The following is a 16,619-nucleotide window of genomic DNA, read 5'->3' as shown; positions in this document are numbered from 1 at the left end:
TGTTTTCTCCTCCCCGTCTTCTCCAACAAAACACTTTCTCTCCTTTACCTGTTATGAATCCCCGATAAGAAGAGCAGAAGAATAAGAGGAGGACAGGAGTGGAGAGTTCAATGAAGAGGGACATTCTAAATTACAGCCCCTTCCACCCAACTACAACTAAAACAAACCTACAGTTCTGTAATTACAAATAAACCAAATAACAATGTAATGTGTTGTTGTACAAGATGCGCCAAATAAAAGCCTCAACAGTTTTGTCATTCACTTTACTTATAAACATTGCTGCTGTGACATTTTAGCACAATGTACCAACATATACAAATGATGTGAACATACAATGTTTCAAGCAGATGTGACCTTGAATAGGAGTTATGGTCAGAATATCAGAGAGATGACAAAAGAGTTAACGTTCCAATGTAAAATAGACCTTTGACAAGATAAATAGTAAATTCCTCTTTATTTAATTTTTTGTATTTTTATCGATAACAGCAAAAGGTAACAATACAGGTGAATAAGTATTTTAAGCATCAGTGACTGTAAAAAACATAAGTAGGACATACATAGTAAATAATGTTAGAAACAGTACGGTAGCTCTGTATAAAAAGTGCTAGGAGTTTATGTCCCAGTCTAATTATTTAATGAAAAAAATCGAATTAGAAAAAAAAGGGGGGAGAGACCATGTATTGGTGGGGACATAAAAAAAACACCTTTATTTTTTTAGGGTGGTTAGCGGAAGATTGCAGAGATTTACATGACAAAGTTGCTGTCAAATTATATTATTGAGTTTCACCCAAAACAACAAACAACATATTCAATGAGGCATAGAGAGTGTCCAAATTAGCACAGGTGTGATTTTGTTTTGATACTGCCAATACCAAATTATGGAATGAAAACAACATGTAACATATGATAAATATACTGTATATTGTGTACACTGTATGTAAGGGACAAGCGTTGATAAATTACTATGATTGACATGACAAAAAAGGGTTTGCTGTGTCATGATTAGCTGTCCTTGCTACACAACCCACTGTGTCATTTATTCTTATTAGCAAGTGTTGCAGGCTAGCTATTCAAGTAAGATATTTTGGTTGTGATGTTCCTTTGATTCACACAAGTTAATGGAAACTGGACCTTTTCACATTGTATTCTGTTATAGGTGTTACTAAAATCTTATAGAGCCTCATGTATCATCGTCATTATCATTTATTTATATGACGACACAGAGTCCGTACAGCAAGAGTACATCAATATAAGACAAATATATTCACTATATGGACAAAAGTATTTGGCCACACCTGTTAATCATTGAATTGAGGTGTTTAAATCAGACTCGTTGCCAGTCTCCATTTGTGATACAAAATGGGTCGTTCTGAAGAGCTCAGTGACTTCAAGCGTGGTACTGTGATCGATGCCACCTTTGCAATAAGACGGTTCGTGAAATTTCATCCCTGCTGGATATTCCACGTTCACCTGTAAGTGATATTATTAGAAAGTGGAAGTGTTTAGGAACAACAGCAACTCGGCCACGAAGAGGTAGACCACGTAAAGTCACAGAGCGGGGTCAACAACTGCTAAAGCGCACGGTGCATAAAAAAGTCGGCAACGCTCTGCTGATTCAATAGCTGAAGAGTTCTGAACTTACACTGACATTAATGTAAGCACAAAAACTGTGGTGGGAGCTTAATGGAATGAGTTTCCATGGCCGAGCAGCTGCATGCAAGCTTCACATCACCAAGACCAATGTCAAGCATCGGATGGAGTGGTGTAAAGCACACTGACACTGGACTGTGGAGCAGTGTAAACGTGTTCTCTGGAGTGACCAATCACACTTCTCTGTTTGGCAGTCAGATGGGCAAGTCCAGGTATGGCGGATGCCAGGAGAACGTTAACTGCCTGACTGCATTATGCCAACTGTGAAGTTTGGTGGAAGAGGGAAAATGGTATGGGGCTGTTTTTCATGGTTTGGGCTAGGCCCCTTATCTCCAGTGCAATCTTAATGCTTCAGTATACCAAGTCATTTTGGACAATGCAATGCTTCCAAATTTCTGGCAACAGTTTAGGGAAAGCCCTTTTTTATTCCAACATGACTGTGCCCCAGTGCACAAAGCAAGGACTACAAATACATGATTTGATGAGTTCAGTGTGGACGAACTTGACTGGCCTGCACAGAGCCCTGACCTCAACCCCAACGAACACCTCTGAGATGAACTGGAACGGAGATTGCGAGCCAGGCCTACTAGTCCAACATCACTGCCTGACCTCATAAATTGCTCTACAGAATGAAGGGGCACAAATTCCCACAGAAACAATTAAACATCTTGTGGAAAGCCTTCTAAGAAGAGTGGAAGCTGTTATCACTACAAAAGGGGGACCAACTCCATATTAAAGTATATGTATTTAAATACAATGTCATTATAGTCCCTGTTGGTGTAATGGTCAAGCGCCGAATACTTTTGTCCATATGGTGTACAATAATAATACATAAATCTAGATAATACATCAGCACAAATAGGTGTGAATCAAATACAAGAATACTGTAACTATGAAAGTAAATACAGGATACAATTGGCAAAATTACAGTAGGCATAAAAGCACAATACAGTGTACCAAATACAGCACACCATGTAAAAGAGACCAACATACAAGAGACAGAGAGGTCCCTGCTCATGAAAGCTTATATTCTAAAGCGGTGTGGGAGGAGGGAGCAGATGACAAAGCCGGGGTCCAGGAGAGGAACCGAGTAAGTAGAGGTGGGTTTGAGGGAGCATTTCATGTACGATTGTGATGCTTTCTACAATACTGTTTGCTAAGAGTAACTTTAATCTGTTACATTTCTAAACTTACAAGTGAATTCTGCTCTACTGTGAGTTTGCAAAAAAACCTTCAGGAATTATTAGTGGTTTAATTGATTCTTTTGTGTTGAATGTATTTAGGACTGGTTGGTATTTGTGTTTCTGTATGGCGAGTGCTGTGATCACTGTTGTTTGTGAGTAAGGGTGACTGAATGCATATATGAGAGATGGGGAAGGTTCACACGTCACATTAGGAGGTGCAGTTGTTTCTGTAAGTAATAGGCAAGTAAAAATATCCTGGTTTTTAATAAATTGGCTATCAAAATAAATATTTCTTAGGTCATTGTTTTTAATCCCTTCTGAGTTCTAACAAGATAACAAATATACAAATCAAAGGTTAATTAAATTAAACAAATGACATAACATGTAAATAAACCAATACTGTCACAAAAGAAAGATATACAAAGAAATCCAAAGAAAAATATCCAAGAAAGTTTATCAATATGACTTGATTAAAAGACAAGCGCATCCAAATTCCCATTACAATCCGGGTAATGTTCAATGTAAAAAAAAAAATCAAAAATGAAAAGTAGTAGTATGTGCCCTCTGGTGATTAAAAGATAGAAGACAGTCAGACCATGTGCCAGATAGTAAATTATATGATGAGAGAGGTTCTAATGTGGATCCGGGGGAGAGGATGTATCTGTTAGACACCACTTCTACATTGGCACCTGGGTAGCACTGGAGATTTCCACGATTCTTCAATTCCAAAGTACTCACAAAGGAGTTAGCAAAGATGACATCAATATTAGAAAAAAAACAAAGTCTTACTGTAACTCTATCCAGGTTTGGCTATACTCATAGTAAACTCACAGATGATGGTCTGAGTAGATAATTCAAACCTGCACGAACAGGACTGGCAACTGCACAAGGTAATGGTGGAAGTCCGAGAGTGAAGGCGTGACAGATTGGCTGTATCACCAAGAGGTGTGTGTTCAATGAAAAAGGGACAACCCCTTTAAAGCAACAATGTTGATATACATGTATTTTTATATATGTGCATTCCATGGGAATTATATGTATTATGTATTTCATTATGTATTTCTTAAAAATATTAAAATACACAGTATAGTACAAAGTTCATCTGTCAGTAGTATGTAACAACACACACAAATACAGTTTCAGGTAATATATTCCACTTGCTGGTCCTCATCATAACAAGCGACAACATAACTATCACTTCGCGTTAAATTCATCAGGCATTATCAGGTGGGATAATAACATGACGATCGTGAGTAGAAATAAAATAACTAATAAACTGTCTATTATTATCTAGATACAAAAAATGGGAAAAATTAAGTGGCGCTTCTGATTATACTATATGTGGGTTCTCCTTTCTCAAATAGTATGCACATGCAAACGGTCTCATAAAAACAGTCAATAACAACAGAAAGACCAGTTCATACATTCATAAAGCTGTGCAATATCTCCACTGGTATCCTGAGGTCTGTTTCCAGCAGATCCTCCCGAGATAACCAGAAATGGGAGAGAAAATAATCAACAGAATAACATCGCCCAACGCTGCCCAGCTCCTTCAGTCACACATGTCCCCTCTCTGCCCAGCTCCTTCAGTCCACATGTCCCCTCTCTGCCCAGCACCTTCAGTCACACATGTCCCCTCTCTGCCCAGCTCCTTCAGTCACACATCCCCTCTCTGCCCAGCTCCTTCAGTCACACATTCCCTCTCTGCCCAGCTCCTTCAGTCACACATGTCCCCTCTCTGCCCAGCTCCTTCAGTCACACATGTCCCCTCTCTGCCCAGCTCCTTCAGTCACACATGTCCCCTCTCTGCCCAGCTCCTTCAGTCACACATGTCCCCTCTCTGCCCAGCTCCTTCAGTCACACATGTCCCCTCTCTGCCCAGCTCCTTCAGTCACACATGTCCCCTCTCTGCCCAGCTCCTTCAGTCACACATGTCCCCTCTCTGCCCAGCACCTTCAGTCACACATGCCCTCTCTCTGCCCAGCACCTATAGTCACACATGCCCTCTCTCTGCCCAGCACCTTTAGTCACACATGCCCCCTCTCTGCCCAGCACCTTTAGTCACACATGCCCCCTCTCTGCCCAGCACCTTTAGTCACACATGCCCCCTCTCTGCCCAGCACCTTTAGTCACACATGCCCCCTCTCTGCCCAGCACCTTTAGTCCCACATGCCCCCTCTCTGCCCAGCACCTTTAGTCACACATGTCCCCTCTCTGCCCAGCACCTTTAGTCACACATGTCCCTCTCTCTGCCCAGCACCTTTAGTCACACATGCCCCCTCTCTGCTCAGCACACTCACACATGTCCCCTCTCTGCCCAGCACCTTTAGTCACACATGTCCCCACTCTGCCCAGCACCTTTAGTCCCACATGCCCCCTCTCTGCCCAGCACCTTTAGTCACACATGTCCCCTCTCTGCCCAGCACCTTTAGTCACACATGCCCTCTCTCTGCCCAGCACCTTTAGTCACACATGCCCCCTCTCTGCCCAGCACACTCACACATGTCCCCTCTCTGCCCAGCACCTTTAGTCACACATGCCCTCTCTCTGCCCAGCACCTTTAGTCACACATGCCCCCTCTCTGCCCAGCACACTCACACATGTCCCCTCTCTGCCCAGCACCTTTAGTCACACATGTCCCCTCTCTGCCCAGCACCTTTAGTCACACATGCCCTCTCTCTGCCCAGCGCCTTTAGTCACACATGTCCCCTCTCTGCCCAGCACCTTCTCACGTGCCCCCCTCTGCCCAGCACACTCTCACGTGCCCTCTACATCACCCCTTCCTCTTACCTTATTCCCCTCTGAACCGCACACATGAACGGGCAGATCTCCAGCAGGCCGCCCGCACTGTGTCATGTGACCGCTGCAGTCACATGACCGCGGTGTCACAGTGACGTCAGAAGGTACCTTAGAAGCCACTACCGGTGTCTCCGGGAGCCGGGCCGCTGACAGACACCGTGACCAGGAGGGGTGCTGGGGACACTGACCGGGAGTTAGAGGGGCTGTGCCTGAGACATGCAGAAGATCAAGTCTCTGATGACCCGTCAGGTGAGTGTATGGGCGGCTGCAGACTCTGCTCAGGGACCATCTGATTACATTGTACTACGTGGGATCAGCTGCTCGTTTAACATTTATTTTCCGTTTTCAGTAGAGAAGCCTGAAGTAATCCATGTAATACAATAAGTGGGAAAGAAGCAGAATATGAGCACACTGTGACCTGGCTGAAGGTGGCAGATCTGCACCTGTTCCTTTATTGTTGTTTTGTGCATTGATGCTTTATACCTGAATTAGGTAATGTCTGCAGTGCTAGTGAGAGACTGTAGAACTACAAGTCCCAGAGTGACCTGTTAGCCAGAAGCTGATTACCTTTGCTCTTGGACTCATACAGGTGTTGAAAAACTGCTAGTTAAGCATAGAGAAAACTGTAACAAAGCATTAGCGCCATGTCCCATCACACACGTCTAACCTTCCCTGCAGCATTGTGTAGTATGGAGTGTTCCCATAGAACTACATTGTATTTTACTAAGCACAGGGGTGGTACTATAGGGGTGCTGTGACTACAGGGCCCGGAGGTGAGGGGAGTCTGGCAATGTGGGGTTACTCCCACCTCTGAGGTCCTGCTCCTGCCCTGAGGCCGCTACTCTGCTCTCAAAGAGCAGAGTGGAGTCCTCTCCTGAAAATGCACCAGTTGTGCGCTTGCTAAATAGAGCCCACTAATTTATTGAGAACAGAGTGGAGGTGACCCGTGAGGTGAGAACAACACCATCTGGCCACTACCCCAACTTTGCCTTGGGGCCTAGCAGGGCACTGTATTTCCTAGAGATGCTCAGGCTCGGTTCCCTGAGAACCGTACACACCCAAACTTAGCAGATCCGAGTACCAAGCTTTTTCGGTACTGTCGCTCGGCCTTGGAATTGAAAACGAGGCAAAATGTCATTGTTGTGTCGTCTGGTCACGGATCTCGCTACTTTTGGATTCTATAAGTACCGCCCTGCATGGCGATCCAGCGCCATTTCACAGAGGGACACAGAAGGGGTAGCACAGTTCTTGGCAGTCTCTAGCGCAGTTGGGCAGCGTCATAGGTAGAAAAGAAAGAGGAGGGGGTAGCAGTGTTCTTCAAAGTCTCCAGTGACATTCAGGAGAGCTCCATTGCTTCATTGCTGAAATAGAATTAATAGGTCTGGCACGCTTGGTCTTCTAAATCTGCAGTCACATTATACTGTGCTATATAAGTAAAACACAAAGAGGAGAGCGCCATTGCTAATTGTCATTGCTAAAATAGAAATAATAGGGCTGGCACCGTTGTTCTTAATCTGCAGTCACATTGTACTGTGTTATCAAAATGGATTCGCAGCAGAACACAGAAGACCAGGAGCACCAAGCAGCTGCTGGCACCAGTCATGATGATAGTAATCCCTCTACGTCATCTGCTAAAGCCTATGTTAAAGTGTATAGTGTTTTTAAGTCAGGGAAACAAAAATGTAAAAAAACACATTTTACCTTGGTCAAGAAAAAAAGACCTTTAATTTAGGCAAAGTTGTCTGCAGAAAAAAATAAAATTGCCAACATGCCATTCTACACACAGTGAAAAGGAAAGAATGAGGCCTTTTCCTTTCTCTATGAGTGCTAGTTCTGGAACTGTCACTGGGGTATCTTGTAAGGTCAGTCGTGACCAAGCAAGACCTTGTCATTCGGATCCAAAACCAAAACCAGAACACGGGGGTCATTGAACATCTCTAGTTTTTCCCTGACTAAGTGGCAATGTTAAAATTGACATTAAGCAAACGCTTTTCAGATTTTGTATACAGGTTCATAAGCATGCATTATTTGTATTGTCAAAAATGTTAATACCCTTTAAGAAGGTATGTTAAACTCTTAAAACTAATGCCCAATTATGCAAGATCTTATGTGGCTGGACCACTTAAAAAATAACTTATTTGTGGCTGGATCATGTAGAAATAATTTATTCTAGAATGTATTTCAAACAGAGGTGCAGGCACCAATGTATAATTGCAAAAGCACTTATCGTGTTACATGGGGATGTGTTATGTAGGGAAATGACTTGATTGGGGTTTTGTAACTTTTCTTTGGGAATTCTCAAGTTAGCAGTAAAGTGGAGGAAATGTGTATTCTGCACTTGTCTGAAGAGAGGACCCATGTTAATCTCATGTTAATTAACCTTTTGATGTGTGATTGTCCAACTCCCCTGAAGTAACTGGAAGGTTTAATTAGACTTGCTGTTAGATTTCCTAAGTGTCCTAGTGTCTAAAACAGGATGTAGGAAATAACAACACGTTTTAGGATATCACAAATAAGTGTAAATATTGTTAGCTTTGCATTTCATGTAAATCCATGTTCGTGAAACATATTTCGTATCCTGATACTAAAAATAGCTCAGACGTTGCGGAACCTTCATCGATCAGGGGGCTGACTTGCCCCCTGCCATTAGTTATGTCAGAACTGTATAAAAAGTGAGCTGTTTGAGCATAAATGTATCAGTCTTGTACCATCTATATTTCTGGAAAGATCGCTAGTACCACAGACTGGCGTGTGAACTGTCCTTCTTAGGACTACTTGAGCAAATAAACATCACTTGTTTCAAAGACCTGCTTGACAACCTTTCCATGCTGAAATTTCTGTGACCTACAGATTGGACCCAACTCTAATCTGTTCCCGGCTGTTCTGAGGTTTGGACCCAGATTTCCAGTACCACCACTCTGCGTGTGATAGGCCAGGGGGGATCCATCCACAGCAACCCTGATCCATAGTAAGAGGACAGGGGTACTAGCCCAAGTACACCAGCTCCGGGGTACACTAGCAGCGACACTTACCCAGAAGGAACCCGGTTCTGGATGCCGATAAGGAGTCCAGTGGTGGCAGCAACTTAAGCCCCTCCTACTGCGGTTAGTGGGCGCATTTGGGATAGAGAAAGAGAATGGTGGCACAGTAAGCCTAGCCGGTTCCCAGCAACAACAGACAGAGGGGCATAGACGGTCCATCCTGTCATACCTTATACTTATATTAGTTTGCATTTTAGCATTAAATTAGATTTCACCTTATTCTGTTTCCATATACCATTTTCAGCTTCTATACGGTCACATTATGGACACTTTTCTTTTGTGCGTGTGCAAATGGAGCGCACCGTAGTGTTAGTTATCACCATTTTGAGAATATTGTACACTACAGTTGCATTAAATACAGGTTTTTCAGGTGTTTCATTGATGTGTGTAACGCAATGCTGCTTTCAGCTATGTATAAACTTGCCATGCACGGCATTATCATATCAAGGAGGTCAGATGAGCTGTCAACAAAGGCTGACATATTAATTGATTAAGTAAGTATGTCTGTTAAAATAAAAATATGTAGGAAGGTATGGCTGTACCACTGTGCATGGCAGATGTGTGCAAGAGCTCCGTCTCCCATGGAGGATTTTTTGCCATTTAACAACATCTAAATTGCAAAACACTTGCAAGAACTGGCCATAATAGATGAGTTAAACACCTGAGTTGTTGTCCACCAAAAGCTTAATCCTGGGATGCTTCTGACTTTTTCCCACGCTGACCTGTTGGGCCTCAAGTTGACGACCCTCTGTGTGGCCTCGAGACAATAAACGACAAACAGAAAGCTTCTCCTACAACTAAAATATTAGAGGATCTCTACAAAAATTTTAAAGCTATGAATCCAGCATCTCATGATTAAACCGTTAGAGATCCTTGCTGGAATAACCTCCATTGGCTCCGGAACTGATGAAGTTGACCACAAAGCCCATACAGAGTTGAATGTTGGGAATTGGGCATTGCTTAATTTTTTGTGCCTTTAAAAGAGTCCTGGAATTGGTCACTTCACTCATGTTCTACTTTACAAAAGTCTTCTCCTTCATTCTCCTGTATGTAGCTTGCTTCAGCCTTTGAGCCTGCCTGCTGGAGGTGACCCTTATCTGTCCACTTCCATTTTGATCTTGCTCCCTCCAACCAGGCTAAAACTTTCAGTGGCAAAAAACTGTAGCGCTCCAGTATGTAAGGGTACAAACTTCCCATTGGTTTTATGTTTGTTGTTGATACACTGCTCCTTTTCAGGTGTATTCCATTAGGTATTAGCGGACGTTCAATATACCACCTCCGTAGGCTGTAGTCACATACAGAGAGTGTCCCATGGTACCCAGCAGCAAGAGTAAAAGTAGTAACTACCTTGGCCTGCCACACCACCTCCCTATCTGTCTTGTCCACTTTTCTCTGGCTAGCTTCTCTTTTCTGTCTTTTCTTTCTTCTACCCTTATAGTTAAAATTTGGTCAATATCAAGACTCTTCTCGGTATGATACACAATGATTGTATTAGTCCCTGAATATGTATAACTTGTTTGTAACAGATCTTGCCTTGGACTGATGCTCATTGTTGACCTTCTCAAAAATAAAACTGTAAAAAAAAAAAAAAAAAATAGTAACTCCTAGCGATAGGAAACCACTGTTTATGGGAAAGAGACATTGAAAATACACCATTCCCTATATAAGATTTGCTCATTCATCAGCAGATATTTTTCTGTGAATGCCATACTAAGTCACTTTGTATATCTGTAGGAGTTCAACAAATGATCTCATGAGATCCTGCAGCTCTCATGTTACTGCCGCTGATTGGGAACATGTGATACGTTTGCAGCCATTTCATTCATACAAGCACAGATCTGATGACGATTATGTTAGTGTTCATTCAAAGAAACAGAGCTGGCGTGTATCAATGAGCATGTCTTCCACTAGGTCATGTTATATTGGAAGATGTCATCATTGATACATTGATGACAGTGCTGTTTCTAATGAACACAAAGGATGGGTACACATTACAGTGTTTTCAGCCGATTATTGGGCCAATCACATTATAAACGAGCGTTGGGCCCGATATCGCATTAGTGTGTACACTGCACCATTGAACGATTATTGTTCCAAAGCACATTGTATCAGTTCATTTGATTTTTAAACAACTGAAAATGTTCCAATCCTGCAGTGTATATGCACTCAGGACCGGCAGTATTCATTGATCTCTATGGAGTGTGTGTAGAGTCACAATCTTTTCATCCTATGGTTATGACAGATGAAGAGCACAGACTGACGGTAAATCGTATAAAACGTGTATAGTGTGTACTACACATGAATCTGCATGTTGATCGGAACTTTTTATTTTTTCTTCTTTCTATTGTTTGTAAAATCGTTAAACATGTCACATTGGAAGAAAGTTTCTGTAGTGTGTACCCAGCCTAACTGCACCACATATATTGTTGTCAGCAGATCTGTGCATGTATGAATGAAGCCTAGAGATACAATGTGATGTGATACAAATGCTTTCATGAATGACTGTAATGCTGTTCCTTATTTGGTATTGCTGAGTTGTGATCGCATCCGTGCTCTTTTATTTACTATTGAGACAAGTATATGAATTACACTTGGAATACATGTGACAAAAACAAAGAGTTTTTTTCAGTGTTTTTTTTTTTTTTTTAAGATGCAAATAGTTCATTTTGTATCTCTGTATGAATTCAACGCAGGATCATGTGAGAGCCGGAAGCTCTCGTATTACTGCTGGTGTGTGTGTGTACTGGCTGTGGATCCTATAATTCCCACAGCAGCACTCCCACAGTGCTCCCATTGTTAGAAGATGTGTTTCCATCTGAGGCTACTTTATTAGCATGTTAACATATAGGGAAAATATGTCCAACACAGAAATATTTATATACTGACTTTATTATGCCCCAGGCAGGTAGATGCATCTGCTAATATAGTGCTCCTATTTGGTATCCCTATATCATTCTTTTCACTTTTTGCCTGTTTCCCTACAAAGTGCCTAGAGATGAAAGCTATTTACTCAACGTTGGAAACAAAGGAATGGATACCAACTGAGGTCCTTGGCACAGAATTGGTCAACGAACCAGGGGACAGACGTAGATAAAGACATCAATAGATATGATTCCCCAAAAGATAGCAGTAATTCTTTAGGCACTTTGGGTACCTGAGATCCGTCCATCTATGCTGTATAACCCCGTTAACAGAGGCCAACACATTACTAATACCCCTTTCACACAGAGGCATGGACCTGGGTCATGCGACCAGGGCCGGTGTTAGGTGTCTCGGCGCCCTAGGCAAAGTTTCAAACCACCGCCCCACCCCTACCCAACAGACTCCAAATACCCACTTCCCAGACCGTCACAAACTTGGTTTTATAACCAAAAAAAACCAAAAAAAAAGATAAGCCTTACCTCCACCAGCGGTCCAGATGCACTGATGTTTCATGCAGAACACTGCCCAGAATCCACTGCTGTCCAGTGGCAAATACAATTTCTAGAGGAGTGGTATACAGGTATTAGATGTCGGTAAAAAAAAACTTGACACAATAAGCCGATAACACAATTTTTGTGATAACTTGAGTTCTTTTCTATGTATTATGCCCTGACATGTACCTTAATCACACTGCTCCCCCTACATTACAATGTGGCCCTCCTGCATCACAATGTGGCCCCCACAGCACCCCCCTGGTTTACAATGCCCTCCCTCAGCACACCGCCCCCACTGCTTAGCAATGCCCCCCCCCTTGCAGCACACCTGCCCTCCCCACTTAATGTACCCCCCGCAGCACACCACCCCCACCCTGCTCAACAATATCCCCCTGTCAACAATGCAGCCCCTGCAGCAGACCATTACCCCCCTGCTAAACAATGCTCTCCCCCCCCTGCTAAACAATGCTCTCCCCCCTCTGCTAAACAATGCTCTCCCCCCTCTGCTAAACAATGCTCTCCCCCCCCTGCTAAACAATGCTCTCCCCCCCCTGCTAAACAATGCTCTCCCCCCTCTGCTAAACAATGCTCTCCCCCCTCTGCTAAACAATGCTCTCCCCCCTCTGCTAAACAATGCTCTCCCCCCTCTGCTAAACAATGCTCTCCCCCCTCTGCTAAACAATGCTCTCCCCCCTCTGCTAAACAATGCTCTCCCCCCTCTGCTAAACAATGCTCTCCCCCCTCTGCTAAACAATGCTCTCCCCCCTCTGCTAAACAATGCTCTCCCCCCTCTGCTAAACAGTACTCTCCCCCCTCTGCTAAACAGTGCTCTACCCCCTCTGCTAAACAATGCTCTCCCCCCTCTTCCAAACAATGCTCTCCCCACCCCCTGCTAAACAATGCTCTTTCTCCCTGCTAAACAATGCTCTTTCTCCCTGCTAAACAATGCACTTTCTCCCTTCTAAACAATGCTCTTTCTCCCTGCTAAACAATGCTCTTTCTCCCTTCTAAACAATGCTCTCCCCCCCCTGCTAAACAATGCTCTCCCCCCTCTGCTAAACAATGCTCTCCCCCCTCTGCTAAACAATGCTCTCCCCCCTCTGCTAAACAATGCTCTCCCCCCTCTGCTAAACAATGCTCTCCCCCCTCTGCTAAACAGTACTCTCCCCCCTCTGCTAAACAGTGCTCTACCCCCTCTGCTAAACAATGCTCTCCCCCCTCTTCCAAACAATGCTCTCCCCACCCCCTGCTAAACAATGCTCTTTCTCCCTGCTAAACAATGCTCTTTCTCCCTGCTAAACAATGCTCTTTCTCCCTGCTAAACAATGCACTTTCTCCCTTCTAAACAATGCTCTTTCTCCCTGCTAAACAATGCTCTTTCTCCCTTCTAAACAATGCTCCCCTTTTTACTTACCTGCTAAACTTTTTCTTCATGCTGCAGCTGCTCTTCTCTGCCGGGCTGCTCACTGACTGTCGGGACGTGAAGATGACGTGACTCCCGACAGACAGTGAGTGGTAAAGGGAGGGAGGCACCGTGCGTCCTATCGTCGGTGGGGGCGACGATCAATCACCACACCCCCACCATGGACCTGCAGCTGTGCGGCGACCAGGGAAAATAAATTCCGTGGCCGCCGCACAGCATTCTACAACGTGGAATATTTCAGTGGCGGCCCCCAGAGCCCGGCGCCCTAGGCAGCTGCCTACCGCTGCCTAATGGGAGCGCCGGGCCTGCATGCGACCATGGTTATTCCTGGGTTGAAGCCGGGTAAACTTCTGTGTGAAAGTTGTTCCTGGGTTATTCGATCTGGATTCTCTTAAAAGCTGCTCATTTGAAGGGGCTCGACTTGAAAATACAGGCCAGACATGGGTCCAGCGTGAAAGGCAGCGACCTGGGTTATTTCCGGGTCCATGCCTCTGTGTGAAAGGGGTATTAGGTTTAAAACCGTGTTTATTATCCCATGTCTGACCTGGGATTTTGGTGTGAAAGGGTATTATTTTTCTCCTAGCATTTCAAGGTTGTACCTTGAAATTTTGTTTCACTACAATGATAATTGCCCTTTTTCATGATGAAATTCTTAGCTAAAAAGTACAGATGGCTCTTCTTCTTGTCCACTTGTTCCTAAATTAGATATAATTATGTTCATTTTGTGCAGTGCAATAGTATTTAAGAGGGTGAACAGACATTCCATAAACTATAAATCTGGAACAGATTGTTCACTAAAGATTACGATATGAGAAAAGGGAAAAAAATAACTCGGTGTGGACTGATTTAAATAAATTAATGAAGGCAGAAGGATACGTTTTGAATGAACTTTTTAAAAGTTGATTTAAACTAAAGATTAGTCCAGTGGAACAAGGTGGAGAGTTCCAGAGAAGTGGTGCAGCTCTAGAGAAGTTTTGCAGAGGCATCAGAGAAAGTAATGACAAGTGGCTCATAACAGATTCTGAGACTAGCATAGATGGTCAAAGGGGATACTTAGAGATGAGGTTGCAACTGATAGAGCAAAACAATTGTAGACCACTTTATACGTTAAAGATTAGGTTTTCTTGAGAGTTAAAGCGGGGCGGTAGTTTCACAGTTCGTGACGTTGATGACCCTGTGAACAACATGAATAATGGATTTTATGTTTTATAACAGTTTATTGCAGATGGTAGTAAAAAGAATATTTACAAATGTAACAATCACGTATTTAATACCTTCTGTTTTTCCTGTATTAGTCATTTTTCAGTAAGAAATTAAATTTGTGGTCCCACACGGATCAGAATCTTCAGATTTAGTTATGCAAAATAGTATCATCTAATGGTATCCCAGGAGACACCATGTGCATGCTTATTAGGATGGCAGAGTTAATAATCATTTGAGGATTGGCAGATTGAGTATGAAAGCATTAGGTTCTGGAGCAGGTCCCATGAACTCCGATCCAGATGGTCACCATGCTATTGGAGACATTTGGGCTGTTTCCAAATAAGGATACAAAATGTTTACAATGCAAAATGCTTAGCGTATTATGCAGATTTTGCACCTGCAGAGGCATATTTGGCATTTCAGTAGTGGTTAAACTGATGTTATCAAACTATTTCCACTCCTGTAAAGAGAGCAATAATATTAAAAAAATGAATATTTCCATATTTGTAAAGCCACTCGGGAATGCCTGATATGAACACTGCAGATGGCCATTTTATTTGATTCGATTGTGCAAAGCCAACACTTTTAAAATTAGAATGATATTCTAACATGATAATGTAATCATCCACATTTTAGGAAATTGCAACAGAAATATCAATTGGTTTTATATGAAAGTTATTATTGAATGCAGAAGCTCCCAAATAATAATATGGAGGTAAATATAATATAGAATTCAGGAACCTTCATAATCCAAAAAGCAGGGCAGATTTGCATACATTATGCTTGATGGAAATTAAAGGAGAACATTTTTTCCCCAATATCTCCCCCCTTGTACTAGCCGGACCACAGAGTTCCAGGATGACCGGGACCACCCTGGTTTGGTGTTATAGCCCAGAGATTTTTGATGGGTCTTATCCAAGTTATGGAAAACTGGTATCTGCAGTCAACATCTTAACTCCAATCAGGCACTATAAGGGTCCATGTTTCTGCTTGTGGGGGAATTACTTTAATGCAAAAATATTTTTTCTTAGTTTGATTTGAGTGTTTCATGTCCATGTGGCTCCAGGGCTTTGTCCAGGCTCTCTTTTAAAGGTCCACTTTTTGCCAATCCCACCTTAATATAACCTGCATAGGAAAAATGGAAGCTGAGAGCCAGATTGCACTGCAGCAATACTGCAGGTCCAAGTTGTGGGCAGCACAGTGGCCTAGTGGTTAGCACTTCTGCCTCACAGCACTGGGGTCATGAGTTTGATTCCCGACCATGGCCTTATCTGTGTGGAGTTTGTATGTTCTCCCCATGTTTGCGTGGGTTTCCTCTGGGTGCTCCGGTTTCCTCCCACACTCCAGAAACATACTGGTAGGTTAATTGGCTGCTATCTAAATTGACCCTAGTCTCTCCCTCTCTGTCTGTCTGTGTGAGTGTGTGTGTGTCTATATTAGGGAATTTAGACTGTAAGCTCCAATGGGGCAGGGACTGATGCGAGTGAGTTCTCTGTACAGCGCTGCGGAATTAGTGGCGCTATATAAATATAGGATGATGATGATGAAGTTGTCTAGTTCTCTATGAAGCTTGAGAGGAGTGGATGGAAGCGTCTCTGTAGTGCATCAGGCTTTGGTGTGAGCTGGCTCCCTGCTTTAGGCAATGGTGGGATCCTGTTTGATATGGACCAGGTATAATAAGGAAGGGTTGGTAGAAGTAGACACCCCTATATTTGTAGTTGCTTGTTCTGATAGTAGAAGCCGTTTTGGTTGCATTGTATGTTCTTGTCTTGCTGCACATTGTTCCTGAAGGAATTTGACAGCCATTTGGAAGTGATATATTTTTCCAGTGGTTGTATAATTGTATAATGTCACTTACTGTTGACTATGTGCAGAACAATGTGCAGTATCCAGCAATGGAAAT

At 43.0% G+C, this 16,619-nt stretch overlaps 1 protein-coding gene and 1 long non-coding RNA gene across 3 annotated transcripts in view; one reads left to right on the top strand and one right to left on the bottom strand.

Annotated features, from left to right (window-relative positions):
- Nucleotides 1-3,786: 3,786 nt before the first annotated feature.
- Nucleotides 3,787-5,106, bottom strand: LOC142158135 (uncharacterized). The gene is made up of 2 exons (XR_012692730.1): nucleotides 4,430-5,106; nucleotides 3,787-4,384 (listed from the first exon to the last, which is right to left on the bottom strand). It is a non-coding gene; the product is annotated as an uncharacterized LOC142158135 (long non-coding RNA).
- Nucleotides 5,107-5,698: 592 nt separating this feature from the next.
- VPS50 (VPS50 subunit of EARP/GARPII complex) overlaps nucleotides 5,699-16,619 on the top strand; it is a 183,385-nt gene continuing 172,464 nt past the window's right edge. Inside the window, exon 1 of one of the 2 annotated variants that reach the window (XM_075211804.1) lies at nucleotides 5,699-5,882. In XM_075211804.1, the coding sequence (XP_075067905.1) occupies nucleotides 5,850-5,882 (33 nt within the window). In that variant the 5' untranslated portion in view covers nucleotides 5,699-5,849. The remainder of the gene's footprint in view (nucleotides 5,883-16,619) is intronic. The other variant, XM_075211803.1, reaches the window with a different exon arrangement.

This window comes from Mixophyes fleayi, chromosome 5 (genome assembly GCF_038048845.1).
Source record: "Mixophyes fleayi isolate aMixFle1 chromosome 5, aMixFle1.hap1, whole genome shotgun sequence".
In the NCBI taxonomy this organism is placed as follows: Eukaryota; Metazoa; Chordata; class Amphibia; order Anura; family Limnodynastidae; genus Mixophyes; species Mixophyes fleayi.
Note: the sequence above shows the minus strand (reverse complement) of the source record. Positions and strands in the feature narration are given on the sequence as shown.